The 22,189-nt window shown below is 36.2% G+C and overlaps 3 protein-coding genes across 6 annotated transcripts in view; 2 read left to right on the forward strand and 1 right to left on the reverse strand.

The window, feature by feature from the left end:
• Positions 1 to 1,644, reverse strand: part of ptpn18 (protein tyrosine phosphatase non-receptor type 18) — a 17,181-nt gene extending 15,537 nt beyond the window's left edge. Inside the window, exon 1 of the mRNA XM_079898143.1 lies at positions 1,470 to 1,644. Within this exon, the coding sequence (XP_079754269.1) occupies positions 1,470 to 1,568 (99 nt within the window). The 5' untranslated portion in view covers positions 1,569 to 1,644. The remainder of the gene's footprint in view (positions 1 to 1,469) is intronic.
• A 1,216-nt stretch (positions 1,645 to 2,860) lies between these two features.
• mon1ba (MON1 secretory trafficking family member Ba) lies at positions 2,861 to 8,163 on the forward strand. The gene is made up of 4 exons (XM_079897817.1): positions 2,861 to 3,282; positions 4,462 to 5,251; positions 6,877 to 7,024; positions 7,499 to 8,163. The coding sequence occupies exons 1-4, from the start codon at positions 2,931 to 2,933 to the stop codon at positions 7,727 to 7,729; spliced, it is 1,521 nt and encodes a 506-aa protein (XP_079753943.1). The 5' UTR covers positions 2,861 to 2,930; the 3' UTR covers positions 7,730 to 8,163.
• A 720-nt stretch (positions 8,164 to 8,883) lies between these two features.
• Positions 8,884 to 22,189, forward strand: part of gripap1 (GRIP1 associated protein 1) — a 45,891-nt gene continuing 32,585 nt past the window's right edge. For 2 of the 4 annotated variants that reach the window (XM_079896987.1, XM_079896988.1), the window contains exons 1-14: positions 8,884 to 9,142; positions 9,940 to 10,006; positions 11,808 to 11,869; positions 12,045 to 12,071; positions 12,213 to 12,320; positions 15,624 to 15,780; positions 15,889 to 16,025; positions 17,181 to 17,229; positions 17,416 to 17,486; positions 17,953 to 18,000; positions 18,085 to 18,116; positions 19,032 to 19,079; positions 20,343 to 20,442; positions 20,729 to 20,806. In XM_079896987.1, coding sequence (XP_079753113.1) covers positions 9,101 to 9,142; positions 9,940 to 10,006; positions 11,808 to 11,869; positions 12,045 to 12,071; positions 12,213 to 12,320; positions 15,624 to 15,780; positions 15,889 to 16,025; positions 17,181 to 17,229; positions 17,416 to 17,486; positions 17,953 to 18,000; positions 18,085 to 18,116; positions 19,032 to 19,079; positions 20,343 to 20,442; positions 20,729 to 20,806 — 1,026 coding nt within the window. In that variant the 5' untranslated portion in view covers positions 8,884 to 9,100. The remainder of the gene's footprint in view (positions 9,143 to 9,939; positions 10,007 to 11,807; positions 11,870 to 12,044; positions 12,072 to 12,212; positions 12,321 to 15,623; positions 15,781 to 15,888; positions 16,026 to 17,180; positions 17,230 to 17,415; positions 17,487 to 17,952; positions 18,001 to 18,084; positions 18,117 to 19,031; positions 19,080 to 20,342; positions 20,443 to 20,728; positions 20,807 to 22,189) is intronic. The other 2 variants (XM_079896985.1, XM_079896986.1) reach the window with 1 other exon arrangement.

Raw genomic sequence — 22,189 nt, forward strand, 5'->3', positions numbered from 1 at the left:
CCTGTATGAATTTCTTTCTTCTGCTGAACACAAAGGAAGATATTTAGAAGAATGTCAGTAACCAGACAGTTTCTGGGTCCCATTGACTTCCATAGTATATTTTTTTCCTATTATGGAAGTCAATGGGACCCAGAAAATGCCTGGTTACTGACATTCTTCTAAATATCTTCCTTTCTGTTCAGCAGAAGAAAGAAATTCATACAGCTTTGAAACAACATGAGGGTAAGTATATGATGACAGAATTTTCATTTTAAAGTGAACTAGGCTATTCCTTTAAGGGAAAGTTACATTTGATAATTTTGCAAACATAATGGGAACGTTGCTTTTGAATGTACTCTAAACTTCTGAAAGTAGCACTGTTTAAAAATGTTAGAAAAATGTTCCATGAACGATATATAAATAACGTTTTTTTGTGTGTGTCCCAATGTTTTGAGAATGTTATTAAAGACCACATATCTTTGAATGAACATTCTATTAACATTACTGGAAGAACGTTTGTTCATAACTTTGCGAGAATCTTTCCAGAATGTTCCCTGTCAGCTGGGTTTAAGATTCTGAAATGAAAAAAGCTTGAGTGGAATGAGCAGAAAGATCTTTCAGCTGTTTACTGTTGCTCATGCAAATGTTCTGTGAATTGTTTTTTATCTAGCATGCAGTCATCAACTCAGTTGCAAAGAAACATGTAAATAAACGGTTGTCTAAAATATATTTAACACTACGGTAAAACTAATTCTCACTCATAAAATTAGCTACAAAATTAAAAACTAAAAACTAAAGCACATTCATGTAGTTAGAAATGCCCATAAATTGATCATATATTTACACAAAAACGTAGTCTAATGGTACCACGGTATAGTGATGATTCAGTATATGATGGTAATTCCATGGAACTTTCATTACCCTAATCAAATACCATGGTATTTACATAAAGTACTTCAAATACTGCTATCATTACCATGGTATCATGCCTAAAAAAAACATGTTAATGCAATGATACAGTGGTGGTCCTTTGATATCAATGGAACTGAATGATTTCCAAATCCATTTACCATGGTCTCTACACTACTCCAAGGAACTTCACTTACAAAGAAGTACCCAAAAGTACTATGGTACCATTCTTTTTAAATGTACCATGGTAAAACCATGGTATTCTTAGAAGTAGCCTGCCTGAGAGTGCTATGTGTATTTCCCAAAGTATGGTATTACCATCACTGTACCATGATATCACTACAGTATTTCCGTAAGGGTTCACACACACATAAAAATAACACAACACTTTTCAAGCAAAACGTTAAAGAGAAGTTTGTTGTAATGACATTTTGACTATTGACTATATCATGACAATATCCAAAAACATATTAACAGCATCGTGTGTCAACTTATTTATACTGATATGATCTGATAAGTAATATGAAGCATTGGCAATTATATATTTAACTAAAAAGGAGGTATAAAAGTTGAGGACTTACGCTGAACTCGGTGGAGATGAGTTGGTCTACACCGCTGTCATGGTCGGACAAACTGCGGACCCGCTCCACGAACCTCAACAGGTGCGCTTCCATCACCATATAATCACTCTCATCAGCATCTTACTGTGTCATACTGGACTCTCTGGACTTTCTTCACCACAAATATATGATCATTTAGCAGCTGATATGCCCTGTTTCCGTCTTGGTAAAGTTATCCAGGCAGCAAAACTGACACAGGGAAGTTTCTCCCGCTGATTGTTGTTGGTCAATGGTCACCTTCATGTTCGGCGTTGTCAATCATCAGCCGTCGCCACACCCACTTTATCATTCCAGCCAATCCGCGATCAGAACCTCACCTGAAGCGGTAAAGGGAGAAACCAAACCACTACAACTTCCTCATTTAGCTTGTGAAAATAAACTAGCCTACATTTTCCATCATCCTTTGTGGCAGCACGAGAACGCTATAATAACACTAATAATAATAAAACAGAGAAATCGACGATTACAGAGTACAGACACCTTTGCTCTTCTCTACGTTACAGACAGTAGTGCTAAAATCCTTGCTGTCGATTGTGAAAGTGAAAAAGAAAGATGCCCAGCGACCACAATCACATAATGTCACAATTGCTATTTCCAAACTTGTAACGTTAAGTAGGAACTTGCTGAACTGATCTGCCCGATAGTCATTTTGGGACACCAAACCAGCTGCAGTTTTCGCCAAAATAACAGGGTACACACACAAAAAAGCACTTATTGTGTTATAATATCAGTCACCGTTGTCAGTCATTATGAAATTTTTACAGTTTGAATTTATTACAAAATAATCAGTCATAGTAGTAGTAGGATAATGTTATTTCATAGTTAGGCCTATGTCATAAACATTGGTTATTATGGTTTTGATGTTAATTGTGATGCTATGTAGTAGCATTCAACTTTTACTTTGTATGGACTGTATTTTTTATTAATTATTTTGATAAATGTTTATCATATTTTACATTTATATATCATATCATATCAATTTCCCTTTTCTTACTTGTTTTCGAGGTCTAAATCTAAGACCTAAATCAATAGGTGGCCTAGCTGTGATGGTTTCATCAACTCGTCCAAAACATTGTCAAAGTAGCCTACTCCTAATTGTATACCTGGATGCAACATTTCCACTGCATTTTGACAGTGCTTTAGCATTCAATCAGTTTTATGTCCCACTTTAATATAATCTAAGTCAGCAATGCCACAGACCAGTTCTTTCAGCAAGAAACGAAGCATCATGTTCATCCTATTACACAGTTTTAACCGTTCTCTGATCCCCAGGCATCATGTGATACCTCTGGGATTCCAGAGTGAGTAATGGAGAGCCACAGAGATCCATTGTGTGACATCAATAGAACAAGTGTTTACACCCTTAAAAGAACACCAAGACACTGAAGATTTTCACTTTGAGGGAAATGAGAAAGAGACGACATGCACAGGAGCGAGAATAGAGGAAGCTGGGAGTTTCAACCTGAGGAGACCCTAATAGAGGATTCTGGTGAGTTTCCATCTTGCTTGGCCCAGGCGAACCTCAACGGGCAGAAAAATGTCCCCTCTGCAGGTTGTGCTGTGGATGTCCCAGGTCCATCTTATCAGAATGAAGATATAATGTCAGAGAGTTGGAGGCAACACAGGAAGCATATGTTTGTGCTGAGTGAGGCAGGTAAACCTATCTACTCGCGCTATGGCAACGAGGAGGCCCTGTCCTCCACCATGGGCGTTATGATGGCGCTGGTCTCCTTCGTCCAGGCTGGAGGCAACACAATTCAATCTATTTTTTCAGGTGAGATTCACCATCTTCATCTAGGTTTTAAGTCTGATAGTTGTCTTTGAAAAATACAGTGGTTCTTTGCAGCACATTAAGTTTAGCAACAAATCAAAAAGCTTCAGGTTCAGGTTGTAGATTTCTTTGTAACGGTGTAGTAAAGTAAAAAAGAATGGCGTTTGATTGTTTGAATATATGTTGAATGTTAAAGTTTATATATATATATATATATATATATATATATTTAAATGTGAATTAAAGCCCCCTTAAATCAAAGTTTAGAGGTCACCATCAATATGTTAGTGTATAAACAAGTTGACACAAAGAAATGTTATCACATTTACATTTAATATTTAGAGTTTTTTTTTTTTTTTTCTGGGACAACATAAAAATATTTTAAATTATTTAATATTATATAAATTATATAAAATATTTAATTTTGTAAATATACTGTAAACCAGGGGTGCCCAATCCTGCTCCTGCCAATCGACTGTCCTGCACAGTTCATCTCCAACCCTAATCAAACACACCCGAAGCAACCAATTAAAAGCGGGTGTGTTTGATTAGGGTTGGAGATGAACTGTGCAGGACAGTCGATCGGCAGGAGCAGGATTGGGCACCCCTGCTGTAAACACTACATTTCAAAAGTTTTTAGTCAGTAAAAGTGTGTTTTTAAAGAAATTAATATTTTTGTTCAGCAATAAATTGATCAAAAATGACAGACCTTTACATTGTTACAAAAGATTTGTATTTCAAATAAATGCACCAAATCAGCGGATTAGAATGATTTCTGAAGGATCATGTGACACTGAAGACTGGAGTAACGATGCTGAAAATTCAGCTTTGTATCACAGGAATAAATTACATTTTTCAATATAATAGAAAATAGTTATTCTAAATTATAATATTTCACAATATTACTGATTTTTTTATCAAAATATTGCAGCCATTGTGAACATAAGAGTGTTGAAAAAAAAAAAAAAATCTTATCAACCCAAGATTTATTCCTATTCTCAGCATTTGGTTGCAAAAAAAAAAAAAAAAAAGAGAGAGCTGAGTCAATTTGCAAGCAGTACCTTTAATCAGAATAAACTCAAAATTACACTTCCTCAGGAAATCTAGAAACAGAACAACCACAGAAGAGACAATGAAATCAGCAGCTAATATTACTATGTTCTTTCCCTCTGTTACCCTCAGATAATCGCACGGTGGTATTTTTGCAGAAGGGGCCGCTGGTGTTTGTATCCGTTTCTGCCACTCGCCAGTCTGAGCAGCAGCTTCGCAGTGAGCTCCTCCATGTTTATCATCAGATAGTCAGCCTGCTCACGCAGGCCAGCATAAATCGTATCTTTGAGCGCCGGAAGAACTATGACCTACGGCGTCTGCTGTTTGGCTCAGAGAAGATTCTGGACAGCCTTCTCGATGTCATGGATTCTGATCCCGGCTTCATGCTCTCTGCGGTCCAGTGCCTGCCTCTGCCATCCTCTTCCAGAGACGTTCTCAGTCAAATCCTACAGAAATCCGTCACCCCGAATCTGGTCTTTTCCTTTCTCATTGCCAATAACCGACTTGTCTCCATCGCTCAGGAGAAGATGGTCCTGGAGGATGCCAGGCTAAAACCCAGTGACCTTCATCTCCTCTTCAACCTCATCAGAGCCTCTGCTTTTCAGGCTGGAGAGATATGGATGCCCATCTGCCTGCCTCTGTTCAATCATGACTGCTACTTTTATGCTTATGTGACATATCTAGACCCCCCCGAATGTACTGTATGCCTTGTTCTTCTATCTACAGATAAAGACGCTTTTTATGCCATGGCAGAATGCAAAAGGAAAATTGAAGAAGCTTTCGCATCCCAGAATGCCTTGCAGTGTGTAGCAAACACTCAGATGAACTGTTTTGATAATATTGGTGTAGCTAATCTCAGGCACTTCCTGTACAAGCCCTCAAATGTGCAAGACCACCATCGCCAGCTCCCACAGTTCACATGGTGAGTAGTTTTGTAGTTTCACATGGTGAGTAGTTTTTAGTAGTGTTTCATTTAATGTACAGATGAAATTAAAATAGACCTTTTTAAAAATGTTATGCCTTTTATAAAGTCTAGATTTTCTTTTTGGGGTCTACTAAACAGGTTTTCATGCTTAAATCTTCAAACAAAAACAAAAAAATCTCCTTGTTTTTCACATCTTACATTGTTGCAGCACCTCTATTCCCAGTCTTTCAGCAACGCTCTGTGATTGGTCAAATATTTGTTTCAAGCGTGTTTCAGAAATGTCATGCCCACTTACCATAATTGTGCTAGATTCAGGGTGTAAAAACAGCGTCTCTTGGACATGGTGACAACACTACCGCAACTCATCCAGGCCTCGCCCCCTTCATTTTACTTATGCCTTGTGTGGGAATTATTTAAATGAGGAATATTGTGATGTGTTTGTTCCTGGAAGAAAAGTACAGACTACAATGGTGGCATTTTAGGGAATTTAGAAACAGTGCTATAGTGATATAGAGAATAACTTCCTTTAGAGTGACTTTGCAAGATCTTTGCAGACCTTTTTCATGCTGAAACAGCAACATTACACACTTAAGAAAGTTGAAAATATAAAAAAGCATAATAGGTCTTCTTTAACACATGTTCCTGGTCTTATGTGCACTTCACCAGTGCATTTTATTACAAATAAAAAAATGGTTTGCCTTCATTTACTTTTACGAAAATGTAACAACTTGATCTTCCTCTGAAATTTCTTTTCGGATGACATGGGCCGCATGGACAGGAAAAATAATATTAACCAACACCGAAATAGCTATTCAGGCATTGTAATTGAATTATATAATTTATTCTAAGTATTCCTAAGTAATTCTTAAGTACTTTAATAGTTAACAATTAATTAATTAAATGCTACGACAATAATGACAAATAAGAGTAGATTCTTGAGCAAAAAGTCTTCTCAAAAGCTGAAAACACCCACTTTTCATCATAAGTTGTGCGACTCATGGCTTGTTTATTACAGAAGTAAAATAGGTTATGAACGCAGTTTTCACTTAAAGCAGTCACTAAAAAGCGTTAACCACAAGTAAACGAACAGATCATTAGTGGTTTGACTCATTTACCGGAATCAGTGGTTCTTTTGCCAGCAGAAACAACAGATGGGTCTCATATCCTGATAAACGATGGCCTATAATCCAGGATTTCCACATTCTGCTAAAGATTAGACCACTTTGCCATGAATTCTACAACAGTAATCACTTGATTCGGCTAATCACATGGCTGAAATGTTTCAGACCCTGTGCGGACACAGTTGAGAGGTGCCTTTTATGCAAAAATGCAAGCAAATATGGTCAACTGAATGATTAGACTGAAGCATCAAAGATCACATGATGTGTGGAAACAGTCCGTGTCTGTTTAAACCGTGTCTATCTCGAATTGACTGAAACTGAGTTCTGTTTTCATCATCTGGTTTACATTGACAGTCTATGTTTTCATAAGACACATCTCTGCACTGTAATAATGTAGGTGGTGTGATCAGGTCACATCTTAGTGAATAATGTGTAATCGATGATGCACAGTATTATCATGCTAAATGATGCCTCTTTTTTTTCTTATATCGCTTCACTCAGCCCAGAGATGGATGTGGCATACAGAACCCAGGATGAGAAGATACGTTTGCTGGATCTGTATCGCAACATGCACAATCGTATCCACAGTACGTCACGCCCCCTTAAACTCATCTACCATTCTGCAGAAAGAGAAACTCTGCTGGCGTGGGTAGGTGACAATCTGTTTTTAGAAGAATCAAGATAACTTTAGTTCAGGATACTTGAAAGAATGTTCTGGGTTTAAAACATTCAACAAGAAAACAAAACTGACCTATTTAGGTTTTCTTAGTGTGTGTGTGAGTGTGTGTGTATAATATATATATATATATATATATATATATATATATATATATTTTTTTTTTTTTTTTTTTTTTTTTTTTTTCTGAAGGATCATGTGACAATGAAGACTGGAGTAATGATGCTTAAAATTCAGCTTTGATCCCAGGAATAAATTACATTTTAAAATATATTAAAATAGAAATCAATTATTTTAAATTGTTACAATATTTCACAATATTAATTTGTTTACTGTATTTTTGATCGATAAATGATAAAAACATAAAAAAATCCAACCCCAACCTTTTGAATGGTATAGTTAATATTTACAGTATGTATTTCTTAAACTCACCCTCTTGTTCTATAGGTCACTAGCAAGTTTGAGATGTACGCCTGCTTTACTCCTCTTATCACTAAGAAATCAGCTATCAGTGAACTCACTAAACTGCTGCGATGGATCAAAAAGGAAGATGACCGTCTCTTTATCTGTAATCTCCCAAAATACTCCACTACCCCGCAGCCAGGCAGGAGTTCTACAGACAGGGGGAGATCAGATAGACAGAATGCATCAGACACTGGCATTCTGTCTCTCTTGTAGCCAGGGCCGTCCTTAGGGCAGTGCAGCCGGTGCACCCCCACCCCACCCCGACCCCGACCCCGGAACCAGATCTCAAAAGGACCGAGGAGGGGGACCCCAAACCAAACGCTATCGGACTGAGAGACGGCCTTGCTAGCCTTGTGTAACCTACTGGCCACCTGTTTTACTTCTATGTTTCATGGTAAATTCAGTGTGTTTGTTCGAATGGGAGAAGTGGCTACATTGAATATACGTCTTCCTTGTTTGTGGGTTCGTAGGCTTGTTTCCTTAATGAAGTTCTGAAATTCATGTTAATTTTTCAGTTCAACTTTTGAGTCATTGTTCTCCTGGTAACATAGTTTTGTAATGACAGACTGTTCTAATTGTGTACTAATGTTGTAAGTGTAACTGTACTTATAAAGTATATACACATATATATGCGCCTCTGTTGAATCATGAGTTTAATCATGACTTTTATGCTTATGTGGCATGTCTAGATCCTCCTGAATGTACTTTATGCAATAATAAGAAATGTTTCTTGATCCTTTGACACTGAAGACTGGAGAAATGATGCTGAAAATTCAGCTTTGCCATCACAGGACTAAATTACATTTTAAAATAAACTAAAATAGAAAACAGTTTTCTTAAATATTTCAATATTTTACTATATACTGTATTACATTGTTTTGCTAAGAAAGCAGCTGTCCCACTTTAATAGCAATTAATAAAATGCTGAATTATATTCAAAAGCAGGATGAATTTTTATCCATGCCACTTTAAATCACATTGAAGAAGAATTTGCTGGTAACTGCTTGTAAAAGTTGTTAACTGCACATGTGACACTCAGATGTTGCTCATGCTTTTTCTACAGATAGCCTACAGTAAAGTTCATTGACTTACAAACCTTATCAGAGCATCGGGTTTCTGTTATGTGTAACTTATGCAGAAATATTTATGCTTTTCTTCTTCATTCTCTGTCTCAACCAAGAGATGAACGGTCAAAACCGTTGATTGTCTCTTTGACTGTGGTGACAAAAAGAGCATAAAATCATTCCTGTAGTCTCAATTCATTCATCTATGTGAGTGCTTTATCTGTCAATATCTATAAATAATTTGTGACAGCCGTCGAGGTAGTGTCACCCGTCCCCAGAACTACAGCAGTGAATACATTGTCTGAGTGCGCCATCTTTAGGACAGGCGCAGTCATTACTCATGGTGGCGTTTTTCTCTTAGCAAGCCAATGCGTTTAAATGGGCGACATCAGAAAGCTGCATCTTAACCTTCAACTTAACAGAATGACAATTATTTCGGTTATACAAAGCTGTCAGAAAACAACGTAATAGCAGATAGAGAGAGTTTTATTCTGCCCAGCAGTGTTTTGCTGTAGCGAAGATGGCGCAAGCACTGTCAGAGGAGGAGTTCCACCGTATGCAGGTACAAATCTCTTTATTTGCGCTTGGATTTGACATCTACCACAATCTTTAATCCACATACGAGATCTTTAATGTGTTCAAAATTCATTTTCGGTGGTAACATGTGTAAAGGGGTATATTTTATGGCTGAAGTTGACATTCATCTGAGCGGATTGGGACTCTGTTAGCTGTAGCCGTTAACCTGCCAAGCTAACTGTTATGAGGCCGAAAATAGTTTTAATTGACAATTACGATATTTTTCATTAATGCATGTAATAGTTTGGCTAATGAAACGGCTGTTTGTTGAAATGACATGGAATGAAGTACATATATGACGAGTTTGTGGCACACAATACAAATGTGTTTAGCTTGTTAGCATGCTAACCTGTAATTAATGACCGTTAGCACGTCAAACTGCAGTTAATATTGCGTTTCTACTCAACTAACGGGTTTGAAAATGATATATTTAGTTTCGGAGACGTGTTTCGAGTGAATGTTAAGATGCTAAATATCATATCCCTGTTGTTTTGCGCTAACATTTTTTTGTTTACAATTCCAGAAGCATGTAATATTCAGTTTTATAGAAACCAGACTCTTTAATTAAATGTTTCCATTATGTAAATACACTTTGTAAATAACTGCATTAACATGATTCATTACATAAAAAGACGCTGAGATTTGAATTATGCTTTTATAATGATGTGTTGTCATAATTTCTGGTTTGCAATAATCAATAATATGTACATTAATTAAATGCCCTGTTAACCTCAGTAAACAATATTTTGCTCTGTTTAACTCTTTTAATGCGTGTTTGGTCAGGCTCAGCTCTTGGAGCTGAGAACACAGAACTACCAACTATCTGATGAGCTGCGAAAAAATACAGCTGGTGAGTAGAGAATGTAAACCTACACCTTTACTTATTCAAGACAGACCAGCTGACCTGTCTGCGTCATTAACATGGCAGATTGCAATTTGTTATTAAAATCAGGTGTAGTATTGCACCTATTCCACTGAACCTTTTAACATTTTCTGTGGTTATTTGTAGTGTTGTATTTTGCTGATTTAAATGTAAAAAAAATCTGAGAATGAAACTCTTTTTGACAGCTGGAAGCACAATCAGATGTACAAAATTATTTAATAATTGAACATGTGAAGGAGGTAGAAATATATAAAGATAGGCATTCTAATTCTGTTAACCAATTCTGAGTAGTCTGAGGCCGGTTGCACCAGTTGTAAGTCCGGTTTAAGCATAGATGGCACTAAGTTACAATATATGAATGAACTACTAATTATTAAACTTGGTGTGAACTAATATATGAACTAAATATTTAGAGAATATCTCAATCCTTTAGACCAGGATTTCCCAAAATGTGCAGGTTTCTTAAGTTGGTAAAAAAGCTAGTAATAAGTTAATAAATAATATAATTAAAAATAAAAACACAAATAAAACACTTACTAAAAAATATACATTTGAAATAAAATATAAAACATTGAAAAATGTATGTTATGTGACCATGTGATTAGAATAGAGAATCATGAAATGGAAATATGTCGTTAAATTATTGATATATAAGCTTATATAAATAATTTAAGGTTAAAGGGTTTTCACAGGCAAAAGCGTTTGCTTTAGACTTAAACGATGCTGTAGACATTTTAAAACGATGCTACATTTTAATAAATGATAATTGAAATGTTCCACTATTGGTATTTATTAATTTTCCCCCATTTATTTTATGTTCAGTTCCAGGATACATATACTCAATGAAAAATATGGAATAAACTTTTGAAAGTTATGAAATGCAAGAACATTTGAAAACAACAACTGCAAAATGTATGGAAACTAAATTGTATGGCTTTTCAGCACTACTTCTTATTTACGGTTTTGAAAACTGCTTATTGGTAGTGGTGGGCAGATCAAGGCTTCGTTGAACACTGAAACAGTTGAAGCAAATGTGCCATATTGTGTCGAGGCTCTGAAACAATCCGACACCCGTCTCCACCCTTAGTGGTCAGATCAGTGTAAATGCAACAAAAACCCAGGCCAAACATGCATAAAAACACCTTTTACAAATCTATTTCAATTTTTTTTTTTTTTTTAAGTAATATCTTTCAAATGCAGTTATCTAATAAGATTATCAAGTGTGTATGTTCTATTATCAATTGTCAGGGTTTGTTCTATGAATGGCTCAGCTAACAGGCCAATAAGAGACTATTATTCATTTTAATTATACTAATGTCTAATTTAAACGTCTACAAAGGTATAAAACTGATCAGAGATCAGGTAAAACCCACAGACACTTGTTCATTGGTTCTCAGTGACTCCTCATGAAGTTTGAAAATTCAACTCCTTTGAAATTGCCATCACTACTTATTGGATCAGTAAATGTTATATCAACTCATATTAGTTTAGAGATCGTATGGCCTACAAGCTGAGACTGGCTTTAATTTGTAAGATTTTATGAATGACTTATCCTCACCTGGTCATCAGTGAACACTTATCAGTGTTCTCTAAGAAAACATGAATTTCAAATATGCAGGCATTATGTTGACTAAATATTATATAGTCATGTTAATTACTATTAACAAAATGCCTTAGCAGTTTATACTTGTGCAGCTGTCTGTGAAAAGTGATAAATGCAAGTATATGTGTATCATTTTGTATGTTAACTTCATATTCTGTATTACAGAGCTGAACAGTGTCCGTCAGAAGACCTCGAACTTAGAGAAAGACTATATCAAAGCACAGAAGGTAGTGTTTACCTTGATTTTTCAGCAGGTCATTGCCATGTGATAAAGGTCCATTTGAAAAATATTCAAAGTTCTTCATCTTGTGTATGTTGTCATCGCTAATGAAGTCTAATGAAATTCTGTTTTAGCTAACAGTTTAGTTTAGATAATGTTTTCTTCTTCATTTTCACCCTTAGGCTTTGAACAAGAGCAAGAAAGCACAGGTGAGATTTCTCCTGAAAATCAGCTTTTGATTTTTGACAATAAATGCTATGAATACAAATGCAATGATATGATATCCAGAGAGAGTAGTATGTGAAAAATCCCTGTCTGGTAACCGTGCTGTATTATTCTCTCTTTTTCAGGAGGTAGATGCCTTACTCAGTGAGAATGAAATGCTTCAGGGCAAGTTACACAGTCAGGAAGATGACTTCAGGCTGCAGAACAGCACCCTCATGCAAGAGCTGTCCAAGGTGCTGAGCACACACACATTATTGAACCCCTGTCATGGACATGAGCATGCGAACCCAGACAACTTATGCACAAGTATACCAGAAACGTATTGCTCACACTCATAGCAATTAGTAAGGGAATACAGTAATCTATCCACCTTATTTTGCAACGATGAAGTAAGCGATTTTCTGTGAATGTGTGTGATTTCTGATTCATTAGCCGCTATAGGTAAATAACTAGAAGAATGACAGTGCAGTAAACAGTATAACTATTTACACTACAAACCAGTGTGTTTAGAATTATAACAATACTTTAAAATAATGTGGTAACAAATACCTGTTTGCAATATCAAGCAAGCATAACAAGCTGTTTCGTTCTGCTCATAATAACTGGAAGGGGATCTTGAAGCCTTTGCACATTCAATTTACAAATGCCAGCTAGCAATCTTACATTGAAAATAAGCTGGATGACCAGAACTTCATTCGCCTCACACAGTAGTCACATGGCTAATGGGACAATTTAGACAACTTTACAGCTCAACTAGCTCCCTTTTTTTCATGAAAGACTGTTTAGGGTCAAATAAGTTTCTTATGCTCACCAAGGCTGCATTTATTTAATAAAAAAATAGTAATATTGTGAAATATTATTATTGTTTAATATTATGTTTTCTATTTTCATATATTTATAAATTTAATTTATTCCTGTGATCAAAGCAGAATTCACATGATCCTTCAGAAATCATTCTAATATGCTAATTTGTTGCTGAAGTAACATTTCTTTTTATTATTAATGTTGAAAACAGTTAAAGGGGTCATGAACTGGATTGTTTTATTATTTTATAATGTTTCCTGGGGTGCCCTTATAATGTTAGTATGATTTTTACATCAAAAATTGTCATAATTAATAAATAAAAGCCATTTTTCCATGCCTGATTTCAGCTTCAGATTTGAACGCTCCGTTTTAAGGGGTGTGTCTGCTGTGAGACTTCAGTGTAAACGCCCACTGCTGTGATTGGCTGACACGCTTGCATATGAAATAGCTAGTATTACTTGAACTATCTCGAAAACTTTTACTACGTTTTTACTATTACAGCTAACGAGATTAACAAATCGTGAAACGTATCGTTTAAAGCATTATATTTAAATCTATTCCATCACATGAAAGGTTGCAGCATGATGAGCACTACTGACTGAGCAGATGACAGACAGTCTGTTGATCGCGTGAATAAAGATCTTATCATTGCAACGCAATTTTTGCACTCTCACAAATGCTTACACCAAATCACAATGCAAACACGATGTGAATACACAGTAAGAGCTTCGTTGTGTAGTGTAACAGTGTCATTATTTCATCACGAGTTTGGTAAGTGTCCAGATAAGCTCTCGCGGCTCGCGCTGTGCTGTTTGATTGACAGCTTGGGCGATTGGAAAGAGATCGTTCTTTGATCGCTTTCTGTATATAATTTAATAACAGTTTAAAAAAGATTATTTTCATAATACTATGAGAAATTATGTGAAGTTGATCGTTTAGTCACTGATGCATAAACAGTATTGAACGATTTTAAGAGACAGATATCTGAACTTGAATAATTACACATCAGAAATCAGAAATCACTGATCGCAGATCAGGCATTAGAATACACATGGTTACTTACATGTTGCTGGCAGATCCGTGTCGGGAAATTGTGATTGACTGATTTAATAAAGTTTAACCATGCTGGAATCCGAAGGAAGCTTATGCAGACTGTCTTCTTCCACAAACAGGCACTGCACAATATTTAGTAAACAGCATGTTTATTGCTTGTAAGTAGCTCGATCCGGTTTAGCAATTATCATGTCGTCCTATGTTATTTAGCATGCTTGGGCGAATCGGTGGGCGGGGCTAAACAGGCCGTGTTGAAGTAGGCGTTGATCTTCTTTTGTGGAGGCGGTGTTTTATCCTCTTTGACGTCATAGTTCCCCACTTTGAAAAACGAGTCGTTTGCTGAGCCTGATGTCTATAAAAGCTTTTATTGGACTAACAAGGTAGTTTTCAGCTCTGAAACTTACAGGATATTATTATAGTATGATGATCTCTTATATGTCAAAAGCTCAAGGAAAATTTGATTTCTCAGTTCATCACCCCTTTAAATATTTTTGTGAAAACCGTGATACATTTTTTTCATGATTCTTTGATGTATGGAAAGTTCAAAAGAAAAACTTTTTTTTTTCATTTGGTGGCTGTTTTTTAAAATAAATTACAGAGGAGCAGTAATGTATCAATTTGCAACAAGAATATTTCATATTCATTAGGCGTGTTTGGGCCTTTATTTTGAAATAGAAATAAACATGAAAAATCATGAAAGATTGGTTGAAGCCTCAGTTTGTTTTCATGCCAAGAGTTCAAAAGATAACACCAATTCAATTTTATGAGAAAAAAAGGTCTGAAAATGTTTTGAATAAAGAAAAATATTATGGATTCTCGATTTGTGATGCGGCAGCGAGCTATAACGCACGTATGTGCTCTTTTTATGTTTATTAGAGGTTGAAATCAAATCAAATACTGCCAAAACACCCATACTATTTCTGAATAGGATGTATACTTCATAAATTGTATGAAATTATGGAAATACATGGTTCAGATCACTCAAAACATATATGAAAACAGAGACGCCCTTATATGTAAGGAAGGAAGTAAGGAAGCTGGCTGTCCATCTAGTGAAAAAGTTTGGTACTGCGCCCAAATAAAATCTTACTGAAAGCTCATTTTTTGAGATATCAACCTAAAATTTGGAACACAACTTGTTTAGATTTTTGGCTTTAATTTTCTAGCAGTTTTAGAGTAAAATATATTTTGTAATATATATATTTTATATAAAATATAAATTATATTTTTATATTGTACATTTTCATAAACTCAAACTTATATAACTTTTTTTCTCTTTCACTTTCATAATTTATTTCACTTCTACAATAATCTGGCAAATGTCTTCTTAAAAACAAGACCAACCATATGTCTATATTCCAAAGCATTCTTGAATGACAACCATTTAAGTTTGTATAGTGATTTTTTTGTCTATGCGAAAAAAGGAGGGGGGGGGGGGGGGGTGACAGTTAAAGGGTTAATGTAATTTTACTGTCAGTTCAATGCATCCTTGCTGAAGAAAAATAGTAATTCCTTTTTTTTTTTTAAATTCTTTTAAACTTACTGGTCCTAAACTTTTAAATAGTAGTGTAAGCGCTTTAACAAAAGTTGCATGTCAGATGATGTTACTTGCGTTGAACACAACACAAATAGTTTTTTAATTTTTCTGTTTTCTAATCAGTTGCTGTGTGTTGGTGTAGTTATGTTCCCAGATTGAGCAGTTAGAGTTGGAGAATCGAGGATTAAGGGAGGGTCAAGGGTTGGAAAGGCCCGCCTCTAGCCCCGCCTCTGTTCCAGTGGATGCTGAGCTCCTGCGCCTTCAGGCTGAAAACTCTGCCCTGCAGAAGAAATTGACAGGTGAGAGGAGCTCATGCATACAGTCCTTATACATTTTCCCTCACAAACACTTTAGGATAAGAATTATGAATCAGGATTGATTATAGTATTCTGTGTGTGTCTATGCAGCTCTTCTAGAGCGTGCAGATGTTACTGATGGAAAAGCAGCGCTCATTGATGGAAATGCCGGCACTAATGGTGTCCAATCAGATGCCAGCGGTCACAGTGATGAACCTTCTGCTCCGCGAAATGATCAGGTTGATCAGGTAACAGATAATAGGTTTCAATCTCATCAGGGTTGGGATGCTGTTCCATACAAAGCAGGTTTTGAATGAGAGAACCAATAAAAATTAAATGTCCAGAGCTTCTGATGGGATAATAATTACACAATGTCCATGTCACAGTGCAGCAAAACCAGAACTCTCAGATGACTATTAATGAAGCCCACTACTTTTCAAGCAAGTGTGATTGACATGTGTCTCGTTGTGTTTGTGACAGTTTTCAAGGTTTGAACTGTTGGATATACTTAAGCAACTTTCTAAAATTCAAGTTTGAGTTTAGGTAAACAAGTTGCAGTCAGGGTATCCTAACAGTTTCAGAGCGAATCAATTATTCAGCTACGCAGTGATGCACTTTTCGTCTGGAGGAGTGTGTTGGAGTTCACTGAGGGCATGTTTAATGCAGGGGCTACAGATGCTGGGTGAACTGTGGCCAGACACAGCAGAGACACCACCATCAGCTTTTTCTGTGAGATCAGCCCTGTAAAGATAAAGGGAATGGAAGGACAGTGAACTGGAGTCTAGTGTTAGACAACCACACCCCATTCATTAGCATTACCAAATTTGATAAAATGAGGGCTGCTGCCAAGCGGTTATTCTTTAAATAGTTTTGTAACTTTTTTTAATACATTCCCAACTGATTTTAACTTAATGTGGTGCAATTTCAAAGTGAAACAGAATATCCAGCAGGAGATGATGTAGAATGGGACTTTATTTTATCCTTCATGATTTGATTGAATGACGAAAATTAGGTTATGATGTTTTTGGTTAATGTTTTTTCCCTGCCTGCATGTCCTTTCTTTAAATCAGCAGAAAAGTTGTTTAAGGGTCCGTTCACACGAAACACATTTTTGCATTAAAAAAATGCGAGAGCAGGGCAGTGAAGAATAACTTGCATCATTTACAATAAGTCTGGGAACATTTATTAAACAAGTAACTGGGTTTATTTTAATTTACATTGTGTTTTAGGTTTGGTGTAGAAAATCAGCTTTCGTAAAGTGCTTTCCTTTCAACATCAAGTGATTTCTGCATTTACTGGGGTTTTATATATCTTGCCACTTTGTAGAACCTGCTGTTAAAATCCTTTGTGAACAAGAGTTCAATTTCACAGTGTATTTATTTTTTTTGTCTCCTGTTCTGTAGGCCGAAGTGCAACGCGTCAAACCGGAACAGCGAGATAATGAACTGAGCGGTGAGTACATCTTTCTGACAACTTCCTTTTAAAGTTGTGACCTTATCAAACTCACTTAAGAGTTAACGGAGTAGAACCAAGGGAGGTTGTGTTATGGATCTTCAAATAGCAGCACAATGGTATGACTTTGATTGAGCATCAGTTGAACACTTCTCCAACTCAAGATATTTTAACGCTGGGTTTCAGAGGTGGCATTAAAGCTTCAAACGGAAATGGAGGAGAAATGCTTACTGAGGGAACAACTCCAGACACTAGAGGTAAAAACATCAGTTTTACCCTCTAAATACCCAGGACAGCAGAAAACAGACAAAAGGACTGAATGCTACGATTCATTTTGCTGATGAGTGTATATTTTTACCCTCACCATGGGTGCTAATTTTGGAGACATTTATTCTCACCTTGCACCAGAAAATACTTCCACATCTATGATGAAACATCCTTTTTGGAGGTTTACATGTTTAAAATGTTTTCCCAGAGGAAGATAATAGAATGTTTTGGAAGGTTGGATAAAAAAAATAGATTTTTTTTTTTTCAGTTTTTTCATCATATAATAAATTACATTTATCATGCATTAAATATTGCATTTTCAGCTAATTTATCCGGCCTTGATTAATCACTTTTTCATAGATCAAACTGATTATTTTTCTATTTTTATGTTTATCCATATTTTATCCCTCACACAAAAGACTTTTCTTGTTTTAATGTATTTCTTCTCATTTTCAGATGTCCAAACAGACAGGCATCACAAAACTACAAGAAGAAAATGCTAAAGTTAGTGTTACAAGTCTGTTTCAGATAGCATGTGTGCTCTGATAAAAATGACAAGTGATAATGTATTGTGTTTTTTTTATTTAGTTGTCTGATAAGTTGAAGAAAAAACAAGAGAGGTAAGTGCTAGTTACTTTTATGCTTTATTTTTTAATATTATGTGTTCAGCGCTTTCATAGTAAAGGGAAAGTTCATCCAAAAATGAAACGTGATTTTTTTTTTTCTCCTTTTGTGTTCTAAAGAAAGAAAGAAAAAAGGTCATGTGGCATTAGAATAACACGGGTGAGTTAATAATGACTGAATTTTCATTTTTGGGTGAACTATCCCTTTAAGTACATTTAATGTACATAATACAAAACTGGAAATTAAACATTTCTTTATGGCCCAAAATTCACTTAATATATTCAGACATATATTCATTCTTTTTAAAATTAAGACTATTTTGCTTCATTTTTTTGTGTCACTTTGCATTTCTTACATATAGTTTTTAAAAGTAATATTAATATCTTTAGGGTGTTTTTTTTTAATGAGGGGAAAATGACTGAGTGCACCTTTGAAGCTGTGTAAGACTGCAGCTAGCGATGATTAATTGAAGGCAGTGATAGATTGATTTCATGTAAAACCTGCTGAATTATGGAAGAATGAAAGTTAAAGACAGTTTAAATGGACAATGTTCCATTTGAACACCTTATCTTCTGAAGCACAAGATGAATGACTTTCAATCCTCCATTTAACTGAAGTCCACAATACACTCTTCCTCTGTGCAGTAATGATGATGACGACATCATCCCTTAGCGTTCCATCCCAGGTGCTGTGGTAACTCAGCTGTGGCCTAGCGACAGTCACTGTGTCAGTGTAATGAGTCTGAACGTGAACTTGTGCTGGCACTCGCTGTAGACTGCTGTATCAGCACTGACTGCCTCCTCTCTGCATCCCTCTGGTCAACACAGGAGATGCTGCCTGTTATTTATCACTGCTGTGTAGGGTTTTTTAGGGCCAATAAGGATTCAACTCTCTTTATGCTTCTCTTACAGCTTCCAGCGGCTACAAGTTGAGAAGGAAGCACTTTACAATGACAGCAGGTGAGAAAGACAAACCCAGCAGAGCAGTTATTTTGTGACAGGGACTGCCCGCTTTTTAGCACCTTGAGCTCTGGAAATGTATTTCCCATTTATGTTTTTTGTGTCCTTTTTTTGGACATTACCTTTCATGTAGTGTGTAAAATAGCTGAGAATGTAAAAGGTCTGCAAAGTTTCACGATAAATGGAGTTATTGTCTCCCAAATGAAAGAAACTATTCTGCTTGACTTGCTAACTGCTTGAAACGACTCATCAGTAATTCTAGTCTTAGTTCCTGTATGAACCTATGTATGTAACTAATTTGCATAATGCCAGCCTATGATCTTCATTGGCTGCCCGCGAACAACGGCTACTTTGACCTGCCCCCAAACATTGTTGTTGTAACTGAGGGCTGGGAGAGTTTGGTTTGTGTTGTCGACATGTCAACAAGACGCTGTTTTAAGTGATGCAAAATGACGAGGACTTGGGATTTAATTTATACGGTAAAACTGACACCATCGTTACCGTTCACGTAACTGTGTTTCTGAGGAAGCCTCTTGAGCTGAAATTGGGTGTTTCGTTTTCGACATGCGCTGTAAGCGGTAGACCAATCACAATAGACTGAGCAATCTGACCAATCAGAGCAGAGTAGGCTCTTGGAAAGGAGGGGTTTATAGAGACCGAATCCTTTATCAAACTGTTTCAGACACTGTGAGAAAAGAGGTGATTCTGCAGTGTATTATGAGAAGTGTTTTTTTTTTTACCTTGGATGCATGTAGACCAGGGGTGCCCAATCCTGTTCCTAGAGATATGCCTATCTGCAGAGTTCAGATCCTACCCTAATCCAACACAACTGTCTGTAATTATCAAGTGCTCCTGAAGATCTTATCTATCTGGTTCAGTTGTGTTTGATCAGGGTTGGAGATGAACTTTGCAGGAAGATACTATAGAACTACAGGAACAGGATTGGGCAGTCCTAATATAGACCTTTTTTTGGAGACCTACAAAACAAAATTAGAAGCCTTTACAGTTCACTGTTAATTTATTTTTTAAATGCTAAACATTTATTTCACTGTGAGGATTTTGAATGCCATTTTTACTCCTGGAACCCAATTCTATATTACATCTGTTCCCATGATGTCATTTAATCTCTCCTGTAATGTTTTTTTTTTTTTTCAATGGAATTTTCTGTTTTATTTTGGTATTCATTTCAGAATACCTGAAAATAGACACCACCACACATTCACATCAAACCCCTGATAGCGTATAATGTGTTTGTTTCTACAGGACCAAAATCGATGAGATCCAACAGAGGAAAGAGGAGGAGCTCAAATCCATAAACCTTCGTGTGCAGAAATTGCAGGCAGATTTAACGGCCGCCAACCAGGTGAGATCCGCTCAGGCCCGCCCTGCCAAATTCTTCAATATTAAAGGCCATTTGTTGCACATCGCAGAGGGCAATCGATAAATGGCCACTAAGGGAGTATGAAGATAAACATTTGCAAACCCTTGGGAGTGGGCTGAAGACTGTAGTCAGTGCTTCAGCATTAGACTCTGGCACTGAGGCACATCTGCAGGAAATAATGGACTGTAGACACACTGCTGCATCCATCACTGTCATACTAAAAATGCATCGAATCGTCCTGCCTGACGGATTGTGTGTGTGATTTCAGAACGTCACTGAACTGAAGGAGCAGTTGCAGAGCAAACAGAAAGAGCATGAGATGGCCATCCATGCGCTCAAAGATCAGGTAGCTGTGTCCTCCTTTTACATGATCAGCAAACCTGTTCAGTTTTAGATATGTTTGGGTTGGTGGTGTGCTACTGTCTTTTTCTGTAAGTTCTGTTTTTACTTGACTTAGTTTTTACAGTATGATGGTTCATTTTTGCACGAGATTGGTTAAAAATGTGAAATAAACATTCATTTCTGAGATGGTCATGTGACAACGATGTTGCATGTTACCGTTTGAAATGTTTAGCATAGCATACTGTAGTGTAGTATACAGTTCATACTGCAGATTATGCTTGTATTTAATTCCAAACATTGCCAAAGGCACTAAAAGGAAGAATACAGAAGATTAATAGTTGGTTAAAATGTTCATTTAGCATTTCTTTTAAAGTTTATTCCATCACAGATGGTCGTTATTGCATCTCCAGAGAACTAATCTGCAATTTTCCCCTTCTGCTGGTTGGCTGTTTACTAACAGGTTTAGAGAAAGCAGACAATTAATCTGCATAAATTGAGTGTGATTTTAATGATAATGGGTTCTACAGATTCAATTAAATAAACCGTAAAAGGCTCATGTGGGTGTTGTTATCGGCGTAGAACACACTTTTTATTGTTCATCTTAAAAAAATCAGATAATGAAAATTGGACTTTGTTTTTTTAAATGGCAGGAGGCAGTTATATGATTATTTAGCTGTTTTCGTTCTCAGCTGTTTCAAAATGCAGTTTAGCTTCGCTTTTCAGTCTTAAAATTAGTTATCCAGTTAGTTCAACCAGAAAGAAAAATTCATTTCATTCCAGACCTGTATGACGTTCTTTCTTCTGTGGAACTCGACAGGAGAAGTTTAGCAGAATGTCCTGGGTGTTTTTTTCTCAATCCAGTGAAAGTGAATGAAGACCGATCATTATTGAGCTCCAAAAATGGCAAAACAGCATCATAAAAATAGGACTTAGGACTTTTGCTCTATGTTCAGAGATTTCTAGAGTCACATGATAATTCTGTGAGAGGAACAGACTGAAATTCAAAAAGTGGTCAATTGGTCATTCATTAATAATCTTCCCCTCAGGTGTAGCTTTTGAATGCCAGTCACACTTCTTCATATTCACTCATAGCTTTTTATTTTAATTGAATTTGAACCTGTGCAGTATATTAAAATATTCATGAATGTTTTTTGCAACTCTTGGAGGACAAACATTTCAACTAATATGTCTCAAAGTAATTAAATCTGAATTCAAAAGACTTGAAATATAGTTTTACATTTTTTGGGGGGCTTCACTTTCATTAATTAATTAGTCAGAGTTAATTTTTGAGTAAACTATCCCTGAACTGGAAGACATCTTTACTGTGACCCACCGGTCTTTCTGCTGATAGCAAACTCTTTGTGCTTAAGGAGAAGTTGGTGAAGTT

Source organism: Squalius cephalus, assembly GCF_949319135.1.
Source record: "Squalius cephalus genome assembly, chromosome: 16".
NCBI lineage: Eukaryota > Metazoa > Chordata > Actinopteri > Cypriniformes > Leuciscidae > Squalius > Squalius cephalus.